The sequence below is a fragment of the Lathyrus oleraceus genome, chromosome 4, assembly GCF_024323335.1.
Source record: "Lathyrus oleraceus cultivar Zhongwan6 chromosome 4, CAAS_Psat_ZW6_1.0, whole genome shotgun sequence".
NCBI lineage: Eukaryota > Viridiplantae > Streptophyta > Magnoliopsida > Fabales > Fabaceae > Lathyrus > Lathyrus oleraceus.
Window position 1 is genome coordinate 143,298,370 of NC_066582.1, and position 24,139 is coordinate 143,322,508.

Sequence of the window (24,139 nt, forward strand, 5' to 3'; positions counted from 1 at the left end):
TGTTTTAATCGAGTCGTAAAAAATCGAAAAAATTCTCAAAATTCTATTTTTAAGTCATTAGATCAATTTCGGTGTCGTTTTATTTTTCTGAAGTTTTTTTGATCGATTTCCTTCTTTGTGCTTGTTTTTTTTTAATTTTAGGGACATTGTTGGCATTTTGAACATTGTTGTGCATTAGTCCTGGCAACTAGGTCATCTTGTTCTGAACTTATTGCTTTTGATCCTGAAGTAGAGAGAACTTTGCACACACGACGTAGAGCAGTCCAGGTTTCCACTAGCTCACTTGAAATGGCTGATAATAGAACATTAAGGCAGTTAGTTGCACCTGATGTGAATTACAACGGTTTGTGTATTGAGTATGTTGCTGATGCTGTTCCTTTTGAGTTAAAATCAGGTTTAATCCATTTGTTGCCCAAGTTTAGTGGTCTTACAGGTGAAGATCCTCACAAACATCTGAAAGAATTTCAAGTGGTGTGTTCTACGCCACTGAAACCTGAAGGGATCACTGAAGATCATATCAAACTTCGAGCTTTTCCTTTTTCATTGCAGGGTGCAGCAAAGGATTGGATATATTCCCTCGAGGCAAATTCAATTGCAAACTGGAATGCTCTGAAAAAAGTGTTCCTTGAGAGATACTTTCCTGCCTCCAGAGCGGCCTCGATAAGAAAAGAGATATGTGGTATTAGACAGGGTAATGAGTCTTTGACCGAATATTGGGAGAGGTTTAAACAATTGGTATCCAGCTGCCCTCAGCACCAGATCACCGAGCAGCTACTCATCCAGTACTTTTATGAGGGGTTGTTACCGATGGATAGGAACATTCTTGATGCTGCTAGTGGTGGAGCACTTGTCGATAAAACTCCGGCTGCTGCCAAGGCTCTAATTGAGAATATGTCACTAAATTCCCAACAGTTCACAACAAGAAATAATTCTGTCCAAATAAAGGGTGTGAACGAAATTCACGTATCCTCTCATGTTTCTCACTCCGACAAAGCCTTCGAAAATAAAATGAATGAGCTGAAGGATTTAGTGCAGCAGATGATAGTCGTAGGTAAGGCTCAAGCAACCCAACAACTTCAAACACCACCAAGGTTATGTGGCATTTGTACCTCTTCTGATCATCCTACTGATACATGTCCTATTTTGCAAGATGATAAGCCTACTGAATTACCTCCAGCTTATGCTGCAGCCCTTTACAACCAAAGTAACAACCAGAACCGGTACAACATTCCCGACCTGTCCACTAATAAGTACCACCCGAGTTGGAGGAACCATCCAAACCTCCGATATGGAAACTCACAAACGAGCCAACAACCTAACCCACCTCAAGCGGCTGCCCCTACACCTTCCGGACCTTCTTTAGAGGAACTTGTTAAACAAATGGCCGTCAACAACCTTCAGTTCCAACAAAGGACCGATGCTAGCATCCAGAACTTGAACACGCGGATGGGACAACTTGCTACTCAAATGAATAACATGCAAGCCCAAGGGTCGAACCAACTTCCAGCCCAAACAGTTATCAATCCAAATGGTCCTAATGCTAATGTGAGTGCAATTTCTTTGAGATCCGGAAAAGTTACAGAACCAGCCCCTGAAAAAAATAAAAAAATCATTGAGGTAACTTCTGAACTTCCTACTTCTGAACTGTCTGCTGAACCTCCTTCTCCTTCTTCTGTTGTGGTCGAAACTGAAAAAATTAAAGAAAAAGAGCACGTACCACCAGTCCCCTTCCCACATAGAGTTCTGAAAAATAAGAGAATTAAGGAGGGAGACAAAGAAAGAGAGATATTAGATGTTTTCCGAAAAGTTGCGGTAAACATCCCGTTACTTGATGTGATTAAGCAGGTTCCTAAGTATGCTAAGTTTCTGAAGGATTTGTGCACCAACAAGAGGAGGATGAAGGGAAGTGAGAGAGTCAATTTGGGAAGGAATATTTCTTCCTTTATTCAGCCCTGACCTTCATCTGAAAAATTTACGGGCGAAGGGAATGTTTCAGCCCTCACTATTCCGGTCTTGCCACAAAAGTGCAAGGACCCGGGAACTTTTGATATCCCTTGTACCATCAGAAATAGTAAATTCGATGACTGCATGCTTGATTTAGGAGCGAGCATTAATGTTATGCCTACTTCTGTTTATAATAACCTTTGTCTTGGTCCTTTGCAGCCTACAGGTTTAATCATTCAGTTGACGAACAAGAGTAACACCCGCCCTGCCGGCATAGTCGAAGATGTCCTTGTTCAAGTTAACGATTTAATTTTTCCTGCAGATTTTTACATTCTTGACATGGAGGGAGAAACAAGATCCAGCAAAGCTCCAATCATTTTAGGAAGACCATTCATGAAAACGGAAAAAACTAAAATTGATGTTGATGATGGAAGCATGTCCATGGAGTTTGGCGACATTATCGCAAAATTTAACATTTTTGATGCCATGAAACATCCTTTGGAGGAACACTCTGTTTTTCGCATTGAGTTGATTTCTGAATTAGTTGATGACACTTTTTCTGATTTATTTTCTCTTGATTTTTCATCTGGTTTTGATGATGTTTATTCATGTTCTGATTGTACTGACACTAACCTTTGTGTTGTGTGTGCTGAGATTGATGTTGCCCTGCAGGCTGACGTATTTCCTACAGGTGAAGCTGTCGCCGATGAATCTGTTTTTGTAGCTGATGCTCTTGATGTTCCTGCTGCCCCAAGCGCCCCATCCATCGAGCAGCCCCCGTCCTTAGAGCTAAAGGAGCTCCCTGAAAACCTGAAATACGCTTACTTGGAGAGTAATGAAAAACTCCCTGTTATTATTTCTTCTAACCTTGATTTCGATCAAGAAAACAAACTTTTGCAGGTTCTGAAGAAGCACAAAAAGGCAATCGGGTGGACATTAGCCGACCTTCCAGGAATCAGTCCTTCCATGTGTATGCACAGAATTTTACTTGAGGATGGTGCGAAAACAGTAAGGCAGCCCCAAAGGAGGCTTAATCCTTTGATTCTCGATGTCGTGAAGCAAGAGGTAACCAAACTCTTGCAAGCAGGTATCATTTACCCTATCTCTGACAGTAAGTGGGTAAGCCCAGTGCAGGTTGTACCTAAGAAATCTGGACTTACAGTTATCAAAAATGAAAAGAATGAACTTGTTCCCACTAGAGTGCAGAATAGCTGGAGAGTTTGTATCGATTACAGGAGACTAAACCAGGCTACTAGAAAGGATCACTTTCCTTTACCGTTCATCGACCAAATGCTTGAACGGCTAGCTGGTAAATCACATTATTGTTTTCTTGATGGCTTTTCAGGTTACTTTCATATTCATATTGCACCGGAAGATCAAGAGAAGACCACTTTTACTTGCCCTTTCGGTACTTTTGCTTATAGGCGAATGCTTTTTGGTCTTTGCAATGCTCCTGGCACTTTCCAGCGTTGCATGCTTAGTATTTTTTCTGATTTTATTGAAAATTGCATGGAAGTCTTTATGGACGACTTCACTGTCTATGGTTCTTCTTTTGATGCATGCTTGAGCAGTTTAAGCTTGATTTTAGAAAGATGCATCGAAACTAACCTTGTTTTAAATTATGAAAAATGTCATTTTATGGTTGAGCAGGGAATTGTTCTTGGTCACATAATTTCTGAAAAAGGAATTTCTGTTGACCCTGCTAAGATTGATGTGATTTCTACACTACCTTATCCATCTTGCATTCACGAGATTCGCTCTTTTCTTGGTCATGCAGGTTTTTACAGGCGTTTCATCAAAGATTTCAGCAAGATAGCTCTTCCGCTATCAAACTTGTTGAAGAATGACGTCACTTTCCACTTCGATGACAAAAGCAAACAGGCGTTTGACTTCTTGAAGAAAGCATTGACCTCCGCTCCCATAGTCCAGCCGCCTGACTGGACCCTCCCTTTTGAGCTTATGTGTGACACTTCGAATTATGTTGTTGGGGTTGTCCTTGCACAAAGAGTTAACAAGGCTGCCCATGTTATTTACTATGCTTCTAGGACTTTAGACTCTGCACAGTCAAATTACACTACCACTGAAAAAGAACTTCTAGCTATTGTTTTTGCTCTTGATAAATTCAGATCTTATTTGCTAGGTTCCAAGGTTGTTGTTTTTACTGACCATGCAGCTTTAAAATATTTGTTGAAGAAGCCGGATGCAAAACCGAGATTGATTTGGTGGATGTTGTTGCTCCAAGAGTTTAATGTAGAGATTAAAGACAAAAGTGGAGCTGAGAACTTAGTGGCTGACCATTTGAGCAGGATAGAGAGAGATGAAGATCTTTTTCCTATTCAGGATGACTTTCCTGATGAGCAGCTTTTAGTTTTACATGGTATTACACGTTGGTTTGCTGATATTGTTAATTATCTTGTTGCTGGTGTTTTTCCTACAGGTGCATCCAGATCACAGATTCATAAACTCAAAAGTGATGCCAAATATTATGTTTGGGATGATCCATATCTTTGGAAGTTTGGTAGTGATCAAGTTATTAGAAGATGTGTCCCCCACTGTGAGATTGAATCCATTTTAAATTTCTCTCATGCGTCTCAAGTCGGAGGACATTTTGGCCCGCAAAGAACTGCAAGAAAAGTCCTCGACTCAGGCTTCTATTGGCCAACTATTTTTAAAGATGCTTATGAGACTTACCACACTTGTAAAGAGTGCCAGATAGCAGGTACGAACATCACTCGCAAGAGTGAAATGCCTCAGCAACCTATGCTTTTCTGTGAGGTATTCGATGTATGGGGAATTGACTTCATGGGTCCCTTTCCTGTATCGTTTGGTTTCCTTTATATTCTGCTTGCTGTTGATTATGTCTCAAAGTGGGTAGAAGCTATCCCCACTCGGACTAATGATTCTAGAGTTGTTGCAGATTTTGTCAGGTCTAATATCTTTTGCAGGTTTGGAATACCGCGAGCTATCATTAGTGACCAAGGCACTCATTTCTGTAACCGCACCATGGAAGCTTTGCTCCGAAAGTATGGAGTTGTGCACAGAGTCTCTACTGCATATCACCCACAAACTAATGGGCAAGCTGAGATCTCAAACAGGGAGATCAAACAGATTTTAGAGAAGATGGTGCAACCAAACAGGAAGGACTGGAGCCGTCGTCTAGAAGACGCACTTTGGGCTCAGAGAACAGCTTTCAAGACACCCATTGGGATGTCTCCTTATCGACTTGTTTTTGGTAAGGCATGTCATCTTCCTGTTGAGATAGAACACCGTGCCTATTGGGCGGTGAAAAGTTGTAATTTGGAGATGCAACAAGCAGGTATTGAAAGAAAACTCCAATTACAACAGTTGGAAGAGCTTAGATTAGAGGCTTATGAAAACTCTAGAATTTATAAAGAAAAAACTAAGCACTTCCATGATAAAATGATTTCTAGGAAAGAGTTTTCTGTGGGCCAACAGGTTTTATTGTTTAATTCCCGCCTTAAGCTTATGGCTGGGAAACTTCGATCCAAATGGATTGGCCCTTTCGTTGTTACTAATGTTTTCCCTCATGGTGCAGTAGAAATTAAAAGTACAGGTACTGACAAAGTCTTTAAGGTTAACGGGCAGCGTCTGAAGTTATTCTATGGAGGTTCGGTGCCTGAAGATGTCGGTATAGAGGAGCTTTCTTTGGAAGCGCCTAATTACACTGCAACTTGATCAGGGAGTTGTTCTTTCCTTCTCTTTACTTTAATAATTATGTCCTTTCATTGAGGACAATGCTTGTTTTAAGTCTGGGGGAGGGAGACCTTTGTTTTATTTTTTATTTTTTTTCAATTATTCTAATAAAAATAAAAAATAAAAATAAAATTTTTTTTTGCATCTTTTTGAAAGTTCTGGGCTATAGTCTAATTTCGGATTAGTTTGCAGAGACTTGGGAACAGTTCATAAGATCAATATCGTTTTAACACCTTGAGTCTCCCAAATATAGAAGTCGAGTCAGATACTTGTTATGGAATAGTCTTGAGTTCTCGTCCTCTAATAGCTTTTAAGTAGTTTATCTAGCAGTCAGCACCATCTAGAAATCACATGCTAAGTAGTTGAGCTGATGCAAATAAGTGAATGATCTTGTGCTTAATAAGGAAAAAAAAAGGAGAAAAAGACAAAAAGTGAAAAAGAAAAAAAGAAAAGAAAAAAAATGTTTAATTCTAAAATGTTGAGAAAAAAATGGATCATAGTCACTAACAAGCTCGGTTACCATGTGTGTGAATAGATAAAGGGCTTAATGTGATTGCACTAGAATGAAAAAGAGTGAAAAAAGAGGATGAGTAAGTTAGACTTAGGCATAACGACAGAATTTGGATTGGTTTGCATAGGAGGGAGCCTTATGACCGCACAATTATGGATTAGTGTTCCTACGATATCCTTAGCGTGTAAGATTAGTACCTATCGATGAAAACTTAACCGAAGAAGACTTGTAGCCTGGAATGAGTAGCTATTGATGTGTGTGTGATTTCTTTGTTTTATTTCAATTTTGCTCGGAGTGCAAAAGTTCAAGTCCGGGGGAATTTGATCAGTGCATATTTATGCACAATTCTCCTATTATTTACTTAGGCATTTCTTTATTTTATTTTGTTTATTATTATATTTTATTATGTTTTCATATTTTATTTTATTTTTAGTTTAATTTAATTTTCGCACTTATTTTTCAGCTTTAGCAGTCTGCGCGGAATCGATCATAACTGGAGTTCCGGGAATCCGTTTGAGGCGTTCTAAAAATCTCCGGAAAGCTAAGAGAGAGAGCTACGACTTTCGTGTTGGAGTCGAAGTCAGATTCGGAGCTCAAAATTCCAGAATTTCGTTTCAAGTTACAGCATTAGAATTTTATTTTAGTGTTGGGTCATGTTGTGGGTCTGGGTTATATTTTCGACCCAGTTGGGTTTTGAACCGGATCCACTTTTTATCTTTTTAAGGAGAACGTGTGTACTGTTAACGGGGGGAGACTATTCACGCAAAAAAAAATATTGTTGAAGCTTGAAAACTCATGGAGAACTAATCCTCTTTGGACGGATTCACTGTACTCAGGTTTCAAACTTTGAGATTGTTATGATATTTACAATTTAATTTCTATTCCTTTCAATTATATCATGTGATTGTTGTTTGCTTAATTCAATTATCATATAGTGTATTTGATTTAATTTGAGTGATTTGTGTTCCTAATTTTAATCGTAGATTAACTCTGCTTAACTGTTAATTTGCTCTATCATTTACCGTATGCTTAATCCGGCAATAGGAACATGTTCTCATAAAATCTTCCACGCTTGTTGACTGATTTTTTCATCAAATAGGATAGAAGTCCCGCTTGGGAAATTGTATTTTCATCGGTCGATGATTAGTAAGAACCGAGGCAGTGGATCCGTTACTTTAATCCCTTATTTCACAACAACTTATTTCAGTAATCAATTATTTTAAGTGTTTTTTTTTCTTTATCGGAACCCTAAACCAAACCCCCCTTATTTTATTACTGTTATTGATTTTTCCACAAGAATCCTTGAGAGACGATATTTCGAGTCATTGTCGCTATATTACATATTTACAAAAACCACTCGTTTTTGATCCGCGAGCGACCGCGGATCAACCTAAAAAGTTTTTCAAATTATCTAAAAGGATTTTGGGTCTATTCAACCCCCATCCCTTCTACACATTGTTATTTCCATATTCTTATCCAACATACTCATTGACAAATGAGACAAAATACATGTTTCCACCAATGGTATGATCCTTAAACGGGCCGCATCCATCTGAATGTACTACTTCTAGTATACAGGAGGATCTCATTGACATAGTTGAAACGAAAGACTTTCTGGATTACTTCCCTACTAAGCAACCTTCAGAGAGTTTGTTGGGCATCACAAGACTTGGTATACCAGTTACCATATTTTGAGCAATTAGTTGATTGAGTGATCTAAAATTCAAATGGGCAAACCTCAAATGCCAAAACCAATTATGCCTGTGGTCGACAACTATTTTTAGGCATTGTACCTCAGTCGAACTAATCATGGTCTCAAATTTCCTATTTTTCGGCAACATAGATTTTAAAACCAAATTATTTTGAGTGTCAAACCGTTTTAAGGCCCCATCTTTCATAACCACTGAGAAACCTTTTTTGACCAGTTGTCCAACACTTAGTAGATTTCACTACATGCCAGGTACATAGAGTACATCTTTGATCATATATTTTGTTCCATTACTCCTTTGAATAACTATGTTTCCAGTACCTTCTACTTGCAACGAGCTATTATATGCAAGTCTAGCCTTTCTCGTCAAAATTTTCTAACCACACTCTTCGACCAGTCATGTGATTTGAGCAGCCCATGTCAAGGAACTAAGTCTTGTAATCGAAATGCTCATCTGCAACTGCAGCCATAAGTTCCATAAATCAGAATCATCTGAATCTTGATGTGCAAGGTTTACTCCTTCATCATCCTTGCATTTTATCGCTCTCTTGTCTTTCTTGTATCAACAATTCTTGGCCAGGTGACCCCACTTCTCATCTTTTCAAGGATTCAGAAGCCCTGTCATCAACCTTATGCTTTTGAGAACTCCCCCAAGACTTCTTGCTCTGAGTCTTATCTCCTTTTCCCTTGAACTTGTTGGAACCACCATTCTTTTTTCATGTTTGGACCTGCAATGCTTGTATCGAATCTTGAACTTTTTTCCTCTCGACAATCCTTAACCCATGTGCCTCCAACAAACCAACCAAATCTTCCAGTTTCAAGGTTTCAAGATTATTAGATTCTTGAGTGGCTACGATAACATGATCAAAGTGAGAGGTCAATGTACGCACTACCTTCTCAACCATCATTTTATCAGTTAGGACTTCACTGCAACCTTTCATGAGATGAACAAGTTTATGCACCTTAGAAACATAGTCTGTAATCTTTTCATATTCTCCCATTTGCAGTAACTTATATTGCCTTCGTAGTGTCTACAATTTGATAACTTTAACCTTCTCACCAACTTCATAATATTTGACAAGAATATCTCATACCTCCTTCGTCAATTCAGCATGAAAAATCCGATCAAAAATCATCGTATCTACTGCAGATTTAATACATAACACAACCTTGCAATCTTTCTTCATTGCATCCTTTTAAGTAACTCTCTGAGCGTCGTTTGTGTTTTGGGCAAGCGCAGAAACGTCATTAATAACCACTTCTAGAATGTCATGAAAACCAAACAATAACCGCATTTATTTTCTCCATCAGATCCAATTTTTGCCATCAAGAATTGGAAGAGAATTAGGAATATCATTGTTATCATTCCTTTTTGCATAAAACACGATTCACGATCCCCGAAAACACGACCACCGACGTGCAGTTCTTGAATTCACGATCAAGAAAACGAACCAGAAACTCTAAATATCAATTTGTTAATATATGGGATACTGAATTACACTATACATGTATATATAAAAATATATTACTTATAACTCAAATAACTAATCATAATAAAGTAACTAACTTATTAACCAAATAATTAACTAATTAAATTGGACTATATGACAACATACTCAAATTTAAAATGACTAAAGATTAAAGCTTTGTTGATTAAAAAATAAACGAGAAAGCTTGGTAGATTTTGCCTTTGTCAATTCTTAACGATGAAGGTAGATAAGTTTGCAATATTACAATAAATTTAAAAAAAAAAATTGGGTAGATGGCTTGCTTAGTGAAGATTACTTTTTTTTATTAATGTTTTATAGTTAACTATTGAAAGATAAAATATCAACAACATAACAACCAAATTCATCCATAAAAAAATACTGTTTCTTTAATCAGCTTTAGAGCAGGCAAAGGAAAAAAGGACTCATACAAATTCATTAGTTTGGTTTAAAATGATTGTTCCAACTACATATATACATGCCTTTGTCTGAACTAGCATTCTTTTCCGACCATGTGAAAAACTTTGGAAAAAGCATTGAGTTTCAATATCCAGCCTCTAAAATAAAACGGTCATTAAAGATAAAAAAGAAAAAGAAAAAGAAAAAGAAAAAGTAGGCAGCCGAATAAAATGAAATTCTAAGTGAGAAAGCATCGGCATACTGAGACACGAATGACTCATCTAATTACAGTCACAACACTCAACATTTGATTAAAACATATATAAAGATTTCCCATTCAACAATTCACGTTCCTGTCACATTATTCACGTGAAAAAAATCATTAGCTCACGTTTCAATATTTACTACAAGAAAACAAAAACAATACTTCAACCTCATGAATTAGTAAGTTGTCACGTAAATATCCGTCACAAATATTTTAAAATAAAAATATTGTGTTTTCAGTTTTTCACAATATTTTTTTAAATATAAATATCCATATTTTTTAAAATAGAATTTATATATTTTTGAAAAAAAAAATTATTTTTTAAATGAAAAACAGTATTATTGCTTTTACAAATAAAAAATAGTATTTTAATTAAAAAACAGTATTTACATTTTTTTAAAACAAAAAATAGTATTGATATAGAACTTAAAACAAAATATATATTTAAGACATAATATATATATATATATATATATATATATATATATATATATATATATATATATATATATATATATATATATATATATATATATATAGAGAGAGAGAGAGAGAGAGAGAGAGAGAGAGAGAGAGAGAGAGAGAGAGAGAGAGAGAGAGAGAGAGAGAGAGAGAGAGAGAGAGAGAGAGAGAGAGAGAGAGAGAGAGAGAGAGAGAGAGAGAGAGAGAGAGAGAGAGAGAGAGAGAGAGAGAGAGAGAGAGAGAGAGAGAGAGAGAGAGAGAGAGAGAGAGAGAGAGAGAGAGAGAGAGAGAGAGAGAGAGAATGAATACTTGCACTAACTAGGGTGAGAGTACACCCTAAATGCTTATATACAAGTTATACAATGTTTGGAATGTAATTTGACCAAGTACAATAGAAGAAAAAACAAAAAACTCGGGTTTGTAACCGATTACGCCAAAACAGGTAACCAGTTACACGTGACATTGAAATTAAAACAAATTAATTTAGCTTAAGTGGTAACCGGTTACACCATTTCTGGTAACCGGTTACACCTTCGAAAAATCCAATTCTCTGCTACCGAAATGCAACCTTTAAGAAATAGATAAAATTAGATAAAACGAAATCATTCCAAAAATATTCAAATATCATTCAATTTTTGACCTAATTCTTAGCTATAAATAGCACAAGTTTTATACATTTTTTTCATCCGCAATTCACAAATTCACTCCCTAAAAGTTGTTGCTCTTTACACCGAAGAACAGCAACAACTAAACCTTAAGCCTCTGCCATCAGTTGATCAAGAAATATCAAAGGGAAAAAAGGAAAATGCAAAGAACGCAAATAAAATGGAGGAAGCAACAACTTACTAGGGTCACGGCACTTCAGGTTGGTAAACTCGAATCTCGGATATGTAATCTGAGTTTTGTATGTATAATTTGTGCATATCAATTTATGTTTGTTTGATCTGACATTGCTTTAAAGATTTATTTTTGTGTGTTGTTTCAAAATTGTGTACATAAACAATTAACTAAAATTTTGTACATATGTATTTGATTGTCATTTTTGTGTATAATTCATCAATTGGATGTTTGTACATGATTAAATTTTAAATTAAGTTTCTGAATTAATTAGTTTCAATTAGGAGATTTTTTATTACATAGATATTTTTAATTAAGTTTTCTTTTATAAAAAAAACAAAGTTTTATAATTTTATAAAACCCTTTTTACTAATATTATAAATGATTTTTAGACTAATATTATAAATAAAAAATCTGTAATCAAACAATATCAACCTATTTTTAATTATCCAAACATAATTCGTAATAATAAAAAAACAAAATATTTTTTCATTTAATTCAAGAATGTTACAAGTTTTTACCTTTTTTTCTTTTAAATCTAAAAAATATCAACAAAAATATAAAAAAAAACACGTTATTTTATAATTAGGGTTTTTATTAGGATAACCTTTTATGACTAGGGCTAATTTTTAGATATGATTAAGACAATAATCATAGGACTAATTAGGGTTTAATTACAATGCTAATATTTATCTTGTTGTTTGATTTTGTTTAACCCTTTCTCAATAAAAAATCAATTATGTATATAGTTATATCATTCAATTTAATTTCTAAATTAAATTAGTTATAACATTTTTTGCAAACTAATCAATTAACCTAAAATCAATGCCACATATTCAAAGTTTAAGTCATTTTCCCTGGTGCATTGAGGCATTTTCAAAATCAATTATTTCTCCGTCTGATGTGTTGAGAATTTTCACAATCTAAAAAACACAAAAAAAAAAGCATTTTTTAGAAGAACTACGGTGCTCTAATGCTTCACCTAATATGGAGGTACGTAGGTATATAGTATTAACAGTCTAGCGAGTACGATAATAAAAAAACATTGTATGTGTCCTCCAGTATAAATAAAACTATTTCCTTCTAAATAATAACATTTTCTTAATAAATAAATAGATAAAAAAATATATAGGAAAACATTCTCTTAGAAACACACACTAGCCTAGGATTAGAGGAAGATCTCATTTAGTACAATGGAAGTGAAGGATGTCTAACACATTCCCCTTGCTTAATCGACTCTCAAACCCTAGTCTCTTCCTTTAACTATAGATTTTATCATTATTTCCCTGTTCCTTAGGAATGAATAAAATATGGTGGCGACTCTGTGATTTTTCCAGCCGCGACATAGAGAACCTTAGATTTTTTCTTGGCACTGAAGTTACCCAATCTTCCAAAGGCATTTTAATTAATCAAAGAAAATACACCTTAGAACTTTTGGAAGACTCTAGGAAGATTTCTACCAAGCCCTCTAAAAATCCCAATGATCTTTCCCTTAAGCTCGACTGTGCAAATTCTCCACTCTTTGAGGATGAAACTTAATACAAGAGACTTATTGAAAGGCTTTTATGTTTAACCGCAACTAGATCTGACACAGCCTTTATTGTTTAACAACTTAGCCAACACATTTCTAAGCCTAAATTTGTTCATTTCAAAGTTATTTTCCGTGTCTTACAGTATTTAAAAACTTCTCCTGCAACAGGTATATTTTATTCAGTAGCCACTAACTTACTTTTATCGGGTTTTGCATATTCGAATTATGCAGCTTGCCCTATTTCTAGAAAATAAATAACGGGTTATGTAGTGTTCTTGGGCTCATCTCTAATCTCATGGAAATCAAATAAGAAACACACTCTTTCCCAGACCAACTTTGAAGTAGAATATCGGGCATTCGCGAGTTTAGCTTACGAAATTCAGTGGCTACATAATTTATTTAGAGATTTGAATTATTCTTTCAATCAACCAACTTATGTTTATTGTGACAACAACTCTGCAATTTACCTTTCTCATAATCCAACGCTTCATGAAAGATCGAAACACATAGAAATCGACTAACATGTCACTCAAGAAAATATTGAAGCTGGAATCAAGTTATTCTCGATAGACATTCAGACTTAAATTGCAGATTTATGACTAAACTCCTCTACATTTACACACATATTTTCAAGCTTGGCCAACTCAATCTCCATAATCCAACTTGTTAAAGTGTCTTACATATGAATAATTTATAGTGTTTATTATTTTCCTCATATATTTTCTCTTTTAGAGATATATCAGGTTGTTAGGATATATAACTACTTTCCTATTAATTAGGACAAGTTGGTTATTTTGTATAATGGACGTAATTTGGAACATGTACCCCTTGGCATAATGAGAAATAATATTTCTTTTTGTATGATATTAAATTTACATCAATATTCCCCACCCGCCTTTTAGTTTCATCTATGCCATACTCAGTCATTAGCAAATAAAGATATAATACTTGATGGAATCTTTGGCCCTTTTGGATTTGGATTTGACGATGATTGGAAAGTCCATAAATGGAAAAAAAAACCCTAATTGGGCACTATAAGAGAAGGATTTACCTTCTATGGTAAGATGTCATCACAATAATAACAACAAAAAATTAACAATTATCCATAATAATGGGCCAAATCCTGAGGTTGTGGTTTAGGCAAAAACAAATATTAATTTTAAATTTATTTCTTCTATTTGATAAACAAGTGTGATCACTAAGTCTAGTATAACATATTATGAGTTCAATACTAGATAACCAAGTTAAGCATTGCAAATACAAACTAGGCTTAGATTTTGAGCCAACACGAGTTTCAATTCATTGTTTGGTTTGGTAATTTTTCTATATATATACACCAATCATTCGACTTGTAGTCACCTTTAATTTCTAGATAATCATTGAGGCCTCAGGTACCAATTGACTCATCTTCTCATCAACTCTGATCATCTCTTCCTTTAGGAGCTTCATCATATCGTTGATGTTTTCTTCTTCTACAATTGAGTATGTCATCTTAAACACCATTTTATTCGTCTGTATGATCTTTATATTTTCTATAGCACGTGTGACAAGTTCATGTATCTCTTTAAAACCTAAGTAGCTTCATGGCATATTTTGGAGAATTAAAGACACTTTATCGCCTAAGGACAATCTAAAGAGAATTTCTTGAAGGAAAACAACTTCTAATTATGATTATATGGAGATCTCTATTTGTAGCGTTGCATCCACTTTGTCTAGATCATCTTGGATGAAGGAAGAAAACACTATTAGAAAATCGTGAGCTCCAAAATACCTATCTCTCTCACCCATAGAAATATCCAACGACGAAGATTTTTTTTGAACTGGAAGAGAAATTTCTAGAGGTGTGTAGGTCTGGAGGATTGTGTTTTGATTATCAATAGGAGAAGATTGTTCAAAAGTGGGGGAATGACCTACTTCAAATAGAAATGAAGGAAATGTTAATCGTTAGTTGGCCAAGAATGAAATGTGAATGAATTCAGTTGGGAACTTCAAAAACTCTACAATCTTATCCTAACTAACTTCAAAATCTCTACAAATCTTATCCTAACTAACTCAATTAATTTTTTTTAACTTCTACACTCCCTCCCCCAAATAAAAGTTTTTAACAAAGATTCAAGACGGAAAATAATACATAATGATACTTTAAAAAAAGAAAGATAGATTAGAAGTGCCGAATAAGAGTCACCCTTCCTCCTATTGACACATTTTTACTAGTCCAACCTAAAGGTCTCTTTTAGACGGATTCAAAAATAGGTTATCAACTAGCCAACCCCTAGGATTTGCTCCAATTGGAAATAATTTTTTTTTGGAAATAAAAAGTTTGAAAATAAACATAGCAAGTGCGTGCTGGCAGTAGTGAAGAGTACATTCCGGTCAAATCAAAGCCGAAGACTCTTTATAGTTACTTCTAATTCATTTCATTATCACACAAGCAAAGGCTAACATTTTAGACATTGCGTGACTTACGCTATACTTCCTCCTCTCTGTTACCAAATTTTCAGTTCCATTAATCTTATTCCTTACTTTAAAATACACTCACTTCTACTTTTCCTATTCATTTTGGAACACAACATAATAATAGTAACAATTAACTACACAGACATGCAAGATTAATATCAAATCAGAAATCAATTTCTCCGTAATTACATTACACCAAAGTATTAGCCAAAACCCAATCTCAAATAATGAAAATATATAGTTTTTTTATTAAAATTTAATAAAGAGTTATGCAATAATTTTTTCTCTTTATTTTTACAACCGGTAAATAATAAGAAAACACGGCAATACCGCACGTGTGTCGAACACCAACAACTCGCCATTATCCGCACTCACTGAGTCGAATTCCACTCGCTTATCCAACAACGAGTCCAAATACCCGAGTTGCTTCAAAACCCGACCCGCTACAACCCGACACACCAGCATTGCCCATCTACCCTTCCCTCCACCGCCATTCTCATGAGCACAACCACTCTCGGAAAACGTACGTATCGCCGACCCTTTACGCTCCGGAAAAGACCAACCACCGTGAGATCCACCGTCTTCAGCCGGACCCAAACAATGAAACTGCATCACCTCATTTCCATCAGCAACACACCTCGCATTCTCCTCAAAATTCTTACCCTCGGATAACTCCACAGCAGAGCCATCGCGTGCTTTCACCGCCTCACGAAACTCTTCAAACCGCGAGATTGTCCGTGCTCCGTTTTCCACCTTGAATATCATTTCGACCCGACCCGGAAACTCCTTGTGACCCCAACTCGTCTGGAAAATAATATCCACCACGTTCCGTGAAGAATGCCCCACCGGAAGTTCGATGATTGCACGGGAAGATGAACTAGTTGCCACGGTGCTTCGGGAACGGTTCATGGTGGGGGCTTCTGGTTTAACGGTGGTGATGGGCTTTGGCTTTGGAATATCAACGATCTCTTTCCTATTTTGAAGGCTTTTTCTACAACTAGCACTTTGTAAGAGGAATTTAGGGTATGGATTGTAAACATCTTCAAATGCTCTTGATTTGCATTGTAACGACTTCATCCACCCACTCACCATAATACTATTTTTTTTTTCTTCCTCTATAGAGCTTTTTATACTTTATAGTAACTTTTGTTTCTGTGCGTTTTTATATGAATAGGTAAATATAGTGCGAAATGAAAAAGATATTAATGGCAAAAACGCTACAATAACTCGTCGTTTTTATTTACTTCTTTTGCGTTACGAAATCATTAGGATTTCTGAATTGACACGTGGAATTGGCTCGGAGTGGCCATGTGGATTCAGTCGGGGTCAACATTTTATTATGAACTTATCCGGACATAGACAGACACATAAAAGAATTGACGGGAATATTTTTATAAACTCACATTTTTTATTCAAATTTTAAATAAATAATTAATGTGCACAATTAATGTTAAATTATTGTATTTATTATAATTTATTACATTTGATGATATCGATAAAAATATTTTTATTTTAGCATAATATATTGTGCCTATAAATGATTATTATTATATATTGATGATGTAAAAATAGTATTTAAATTTATAAATTAAGAAAATAAAGATATTTGAGTAATCAGATATTTTTGTCTTGTAGGGTAATACTAATTTGTATTTTTGAACATAAAAAAAATTTAAAAATTGTACAGCAAATTTAATATAAGTATATAATTAATAATTTTATTATTTTTTTAATAAAAAAATCTTATTTATGAATTTTTAAACTTATATTTTTAGGACAAAAATTAACATTATGCTTATTATTATTTACATCTCAACAAAATTGTATACTATCAAATAATAAAAATATTTTAAAACTGATGGTAGAATATATCTTGGTACTTTTATATTTACACGGTTAATTGCGGTTTTTTTACTCAAATAATCCATTTTTTAAGGAAATTCCCAAAATACCCCTAGTTTCAAAAAAAATTCTAAAATATTCCATTTTTAGGAGGAGTCGCCAATTGAATTGGAGACTCCTCTTAAAACTTGAATGGAGGCGCCAATTGGATTGGTTAGGGCAGGTGCCCTAGCCAATCCAATTGGCGCCTATGTGTAGGTTTTAAGAGGAGTCGCCAATTCATATGGAGACTCCTCCTAAAATGCATTTTTTTGTGTTTTATGGTATAAGTGAAAGATAAATTTGATATAATACGACTTGATATTAATAAAGTTTGGAGTTTACACAAAGAAACCTAATGGTGATGACCGGGATCACCTAACCGACCTCCGGTCTCACATCCTCTAGCTACCCTAACCCTTGGCCCTAACCCACGTTGACGATTCTGCACCAGTGTTTGATCATCTGAGGGGCCAGGAGCGTCACTACCAACTACAGGAGAAGGTCCGTTGAGGTATTCAGACAACTCAGCATAGTCTTCAGTATGCATTGATGGTGTACCGCTGTAGCTGAGCTCATGACTCATGCCAGAGAAGTTGGGATGTGGTTGACTCATGGATGGGCGACCGGGATGGTTGAAGGGAGACATGGGTGTGAATGATGCGTCGAGGAAAGGTTGGAAATGTTGTTGGGGTGTTTGGTAGAGATAGGGTTGTTGGATGTTTTGGTTTTGTGATGTTTGGACTTCTTGGCTACGGTAGGAGGAGGGGCGGTTGGTGTTTTGGCTAAGGCGACTTTGGTAGGGTGATGGTGTGGGTGTGAAGCGATGTTGAGTCTCAGGTTGATGGTCAATTTGTTGGTGGTGGTATGGGGTATGCTCTTGGTATTGGGGTTGGGTGAATGACATGTTTTGGTTGTATGTTTGTGTGTTTGTGGAACGGAAAGTTTAACGGATATGAGGTTGTGAGTAACCGGGCTGAGAATGTTGTTAGGGGTTAGATGTTGATCCTTCTTGTGTGTAACTTGTCTGGCGTGGGTCGTAGAGGTACATATCTTCGGCGATGAACTGAAAACCAACCGATCTGTACCAAGCCATATAAGTACGGCTTGGTTTTACCTCAGTTGGCATGACTGCGTTAGTTAAGACATGGTCTGGACGGTGCTTCCACTTGCGACACTCCGATCTTGCGAAGTTTTTCCATGGGTTGAAGTTCCATTGGTCGTTAACTTTACGCAGATGCCATTCTCCTAGGCTAGCCGGGGGATCTGGGATATTTTGGACCATACCGAACTGCAGCTTCACACGATCGGTGTTGTGCATCTCCACAATTGTGAACCGTATTATCGGTGTGCATGTTGTCCATACGGCTGCGTCTTCGGCGTTGACCTCATGGTCATGATCCAAATTAAGGTATGGACGCCAAATGAACTGAAATGTTAAAGAAGATAGGATTATAATGAATGTAGAAAAAGTTAACAAAATATAACGAAATAAGTAAGTTATTTTGCTTACGTCTGTCGGTCGAAGGTGATCCAACAGGTTGCGATACTGAGTAATACAGTGTCTCTGACATTTGTTGTAACTCATACCACGTGCCGACCATCTACACCAAAAAGTTAAAAAAAAATAGTTTGAGGTAATAAACTTTAAGGAAGTAAGTAAAGATATAGCAATTTAAACAACTTACTTTTGTGCATATGGAAAAGTGAAAGGGTTGTTATTGACCGGTGCTAGAGACGGTAGTCTTGACCAACCCCATGCTTGTAGCAAAACAGCACATCCAGAAAATGTAGATGTGTCTTTGTGGGAGTTTTTGCACAACAAGCTATAGAGGTAGGCTAGACAAGCAGATCCCCAACTGTAACTTCCTATTCTATCTACATGTCTAAGTAGAGGTAAGTACATAATATGCATGCTAGAACCACTACCTTCGGGAAATAAAAAGGATCCTATTAACAACATAATGTAACACCTAGTTTTTATTATTCGAGCATCTTCGGTAGAATGCTCATCTAAGTATAAACTATTATAATATGACTTTAGGCGTGAGAGTAGTATACCTTGACCTTTAGCATTATCATCTAACAAATCCGTGTCTAAGAGCTCCATGTGTAACACCCCAAATAAAGTAAAAGAATTATTTGATTAAGTTGATAATATTATTTTATTAATTAATTAAATAAATTGGATTATTGGATTTATTATTATTATTATTATTTTGGAAAATATATAAGTGGGAAATAAGAAAAATAGTCTCATTTTTGGGAACAGAAGAGTTTTACGTGGAAGTTGAGAAGCTGCAGAGAAGGGAGAAGCGGTAGAGCAAAGGCGGAAGAGTGGAAAAGCTGAAGAGTTGAGTTGCCGAATTATCTCAGGTAAGGGGTCTGAACCTTATTAAATGATAATATGCGAGCATTTTCATGATTTATGTAGGATTGTCGATGGATTTTGGGGAATTAGGAAGATTGGGGAAGTTGGGGTTTACCGTCGTTTAGTACTATGATGAATAAGTCGAATTAAGCTGAAATTGAATCCGTAGTTGAGAGTATTGTGAAATTCTGAGCGTATAGCTTTTACGGATTTGGAATCGGAGGTCCGGAAGTCCTCCAACGGCGGAAAAATGCGGAAACTCTGCATTCTGCCTTGTGTTAGCGCAGGAACTGTTGTTTCGTCTGCGTTAACCGGTTAACCCAGGGTGTTAACCGGTTAACACTGTTACAATTTGTGAATATGTTGAGTTTTGCCTGCGTTAACCGGTTAACCTATAGCGTTAACCGGTTAACACTGTTGCGTTTTGCCTGGGGAGGTATTGTTGTCCTGCGTTAACCGGTTAACGCATGGTGTTAACCGGTTAACACTGTTCCAGTATTGAAAAATGACTAATTTTTATGTTGAAATGGTGATTTGGCCTATTGTGGTTGATTGTGATGAATCCATGTGTTAAGATGTAATGTTGTTGTTGTTTTGTTGAGTAGTATGTCATGCTATTAATGATGAAGATAACATGATCATATGATGTTGTTGTTGCGATGTTTTGCGATGTTGATTATGATGCATGTTTGGTGTGCATGCATTCATGAAAGGCCGATGCCTAGTGATGAACGGACTGAGTTCCAATGATGTTGTTGACTCCGGGCTTGTTGAGAGGCTTGGTTCCTTACGGGGAACTCGGATTCTATGGTGATGAATCTGGGAGTGGTGATCCTGTAGTGGTCACAAGATGGGTATACCGAGTCGTGTTGAGTCATGCATGGGTGTGTGCATTGCATTTGATATGTTGTTTCGTTGATGTTCATGAGTTTGTTGATTATGATGATGATGATGAGCTGTGTTGGCATGTGTGAAATATATAATTATGTTTATATTTATGTCGTTATATTATTATTTAATAATGTAATTCTCACCCCTTCTGCATGTGTTTATGTTCATCTATGATGAGCAATGTGCAGATAAAGAGGAGTAGCTTTCGTTGAGGTTTGAAGAATAAATGTAGAGCTATTCTACGGAGTCGAGTCAAATGCTCTGGTCATGTGACACCGGGGTTATGGGATTCGATAGATAATTATATTTTATTTACGTTGTTCATGAGGATTAAAATGTTGAGATGTTTTGTCGAGACAATGTTGAAACATTTTTATGAATTAATATATGATGAAAAATAATAATTATGTTGTTGTCCGCTGCGAAGTTTTAAATATAATAAATAATGTGTTATGTGTTGTGATGCGATAAGTGTATGTTGTAAGAAATGTAAACTCTTCTACATGTGGTACTCTGATAACTTATTTAAATATGTCGATTGGGTAGAAGGGTGTTACATTAGTGGTATCAGAGCATTGTCAGTCCAGTCGAGTCATAATGTGATGTTTTCCCTGTTGGTCGATTAGTGGAAATGACACTGTCGATATTTAACGGTTGTGGTTGTGTTGTGCAGAGCATGGCTGGGGAAAATGACCGTGCGATTGCTGAGGCTTTGGCTGCTATGGCGCAGGCTATGCAGGCGCAGCAGAATCCGCCGGTCGACGAGTTTAAGAATTTGGGAAGGTTTCTGAAGAATAACCCTCCTACATTCAAAGGGCGCTATGATCCGGATGGTGCTCAGATTTGGCTGAAGGAGATTGAGAAGATTTTCCGGGTGATGACGTGTACTGAAGCACAGAAGGTGCAGTTTGGTACGCATATGTTATCTGAAGAGGCTGAAAACTGGTGGGATAACACTCGCCAGAGAATTGAAGTACCAGGTGCTGAGATGACTTGGGAAAGGTTCAAGACGGCCTTTCTGGAGAAATATTTTCCTGCTGATGTGCGCTGTAAGAAGGAGATGGAATTTCTAGAACTGAAGCAGGGTAACATGTCTGTTGCTGACTACGCTTCGAAGTTTGAAGAGCTGGTGCAGTATTGTCCTCACTATAATAATGCTGATGCTGAGGGATCCAAGTGTGTCAAGTTTGAGAACGGGTTGCGTCCCGAGATCAAACAAGGCATTGGTTACCAGGAGATTCGTAGGTTTCCTACACTGGTTAATAAGTGCAGGATATTCGAGGAAGATAGCAAGGCTAGGACTGCTCATTACAAAAGTCTTAGTGAGAAGAAGAATAAGGATCGTGGTGGTCCTTATGCATCTCCGAATGGTAAAGGTAAGCAGAAAGTAGTAGATGAGAAGAAGCCAAGTGGGGGAGGATCTTCCATAGCTGGTAAATGTTTCAAGTGTGGCGAACCAGGCCACCGTGCTGATAGCTGTACCAAGAAAGTGCTGAGATGCTTCCGATGCGGTCAGACTGGTCATAGAGTTACTGAATGTAAGGATGCTGGTCCGACATGTTTTAATTGTGGCGAGAAAGGTCATATCAATTCGCAGTGCTCGAAACCGAAGAAGGCGGCTACTGCAGCTCATACTACTGGTAGGGTGTTTGCTCTGAGTGGGGCTGAAGCTCCTAAAGAAGATAATCTGATTAAAGGTACTTGCTTGATTAATAGTGTTGAATTGCTTGCTATTGTTGACACTGGTGCTACTCATTCGTTTATTTCGTATGAGTGTGCGACTAGGATTGGTGTGATTATGTCGTCCCTAGGCGGAAGTATGGTGATAGATACTCCTGCTAATGGTTCTGTGGAGACTTCTGTTGTCTGTCGAGGTTGTCAGTTGACGATCTTTGAGAGAGAGTTCGTGGTTGATTTGGTGTGCTTACCCTTGCACCAAATTGATATTATTCTGGGAATGAATTGGCTAGAATTCTATGGCGTGTCTATCAACTGCTATATAAAGACGGTGCAGTTTTCTGAAGTTGGTGAGAATGATGAGGCAAGATTTCTATCTGCTAGGCAGGTGGGGGATTGTGTGAAAGATGAAGCCCAGATATTCGCTTTATTTGCGTCTCTGCAAGCGGATAAGAAAGTGGTGAGTGTAGATTTGCCTGTTGTCTGTGAATTTCAGGATGTGTTTCCGGAGGATGTAAGTGATTTACCTCCAGAACGTGAAGTTGAATTTGCCATTGACTTAGTACCAGGTACGAGTCCAGTGTCGATGCCTCCCTATAGAATGTCGGCAACTGAATTAGTTGAATTGAAGAAGCAACTTGAAGAATTGCTTGAGAAGAAGTTTGTGCGTCCAAGTGTTTCTCCTTGGGGTGCACCAGTATTGTTAGTGAAGAAGAAAGAAGGTACGATGAGGTTGTGTGTCGATTATCGGCAGTTGAATAAGGTGACTATCAAGAATCGGTATCCATTGCCGAGGATTGATGATTTGATGGACCAGTTGATTGGAGCTCATGTTTTCAGTAAGATTGATTTGCGGTCGGGTTATCATCAGATCCGAGTGAAGTCAGATGATATTGCGAAGACTGCTTTCCGTACGAGGTATGGTCATTATGAATACACTGTGATGCCGTTCGGTGTGTCTAATGCTCCAGGTGTGTTTATGGAATATATGAATCGTATATTTCATCCGTACCTTGATGATTTTGTGGTGGTGTTCATAGATGATATATTGATATATTCTAAGACGGAAGAAGAGCATGCAGGACATCTGAGAATTGTTTTACAGGTGTTAAGAGAAAGGAAATTATATGCAAAATTATCTAAATGTGAGTTCTGGTTGAAGGAAGTGAGTTTCCTTGGCCATGTGATTTCGAGTGGTGGAATTTCCGTTGATCCTGCTAAAGTGGATGCTGTATTACAGTGGGAGACTCCGAAGTCTGCTACTGAGATACGCAGTTTTCTGGGGTTAGCTGGTTATTATCGCAGATTTATTGAGGGCTTCTCTAAGTTGGCATTGCCGTTGACGCAGTTGACTAAGAAGGGTCAAGTGTATGTATGGGATGCAGCTTGTGAAGCGAGTTTTGTTGAGCTGAAGAGGCGGTTGACCAGTGCTCCAGTGTTGATCTTGCCTAGTCCTGGTGAGTCCTTTGTTGTTTATTGTGATGCTTCTTTGATGGGTCTTGGTGGTGTTTTGATGCAGAATGGTAAAGTTGTAGCTTATGCTTCTAGACAGTTGAGAGTTCATGAGAGGAATTATCCTACGCATGATCTAGAACTTGCGGCTGTTGTATTTGTGTTGAAAATGTGGAGGCATTATCTGTATGGTTCCAGATTCGAAGTGTTCAGTGATCACAAGAGTCTGAAGTATCTGTTTGATCAGAAAGAGTTAAATATGAGGCAGAGAAGGTGGTTAGAATTACTGAAGGATTTTGACTTTGAATTGAGTTATCATCCCGGTAAGGCTAATGTAGTTGCAGATGCGCTGAGTAGAAAGTCTCTACATATGTCTATGATGATGGTTCGGGAGCTTGAGTTAATTGAACAGTTCCGTGATATGAGTTTGGGTTGTGAAGTTTCCGCTGATAGTGTAAAGTTGGGTATGCTGAAGTTGACTAGTGGAATTCTGGAAGATATTCGGAATGGTCAACAAGTTGATGTCGCTCTAGTTGATCATATTACTATGGT

The 24,139-nt window shown here is 36.9% G+C and overlaps 1 protein-coding gene and 1 pseudogene across 1 annotated transcript; one reads left to right on the forward strand and one right to left on the reverse strand.

Annotated features, from left to right (window-relative positions):
- Window positions 1–288: 288 nt before the first annotated feature.
- On the forward strand, window positions 289–5,640 carry LOC127136427 (uncharacterized; annotated as a pseudogene).
- A 9,827-nt stretch (window positions 5,641–15,467) lies between these two features.
- Window positions 15,468–16,478, reverse strand: LOC127135291 (uncharacterized). The gene has a single exon (XM_051062038.1). The coding sequence runs from the start codon at window positions 16,405–16,407 to the stop codon at window positions 15,610–15,612; it is 798 nt and encodes a 265-aa protein (XP_050917995.1). The 5' UTR covers window positions 16,408–16,478; the 3' UTR covers window positions 15,468–15,609.
- Window positions 16,479–24,139: the final 7,661 nt, after the last annotated feature.

Excerpts from the sequence above, each read along its gene's own strand:
- LOC127135291 (XM_051062038.1), bottom strand. The coding sequence starts at position 16,407 with ATGGTGAGTGGGTGGATGAAGTCGTTACAATGCAAATCAAGAGCATTT.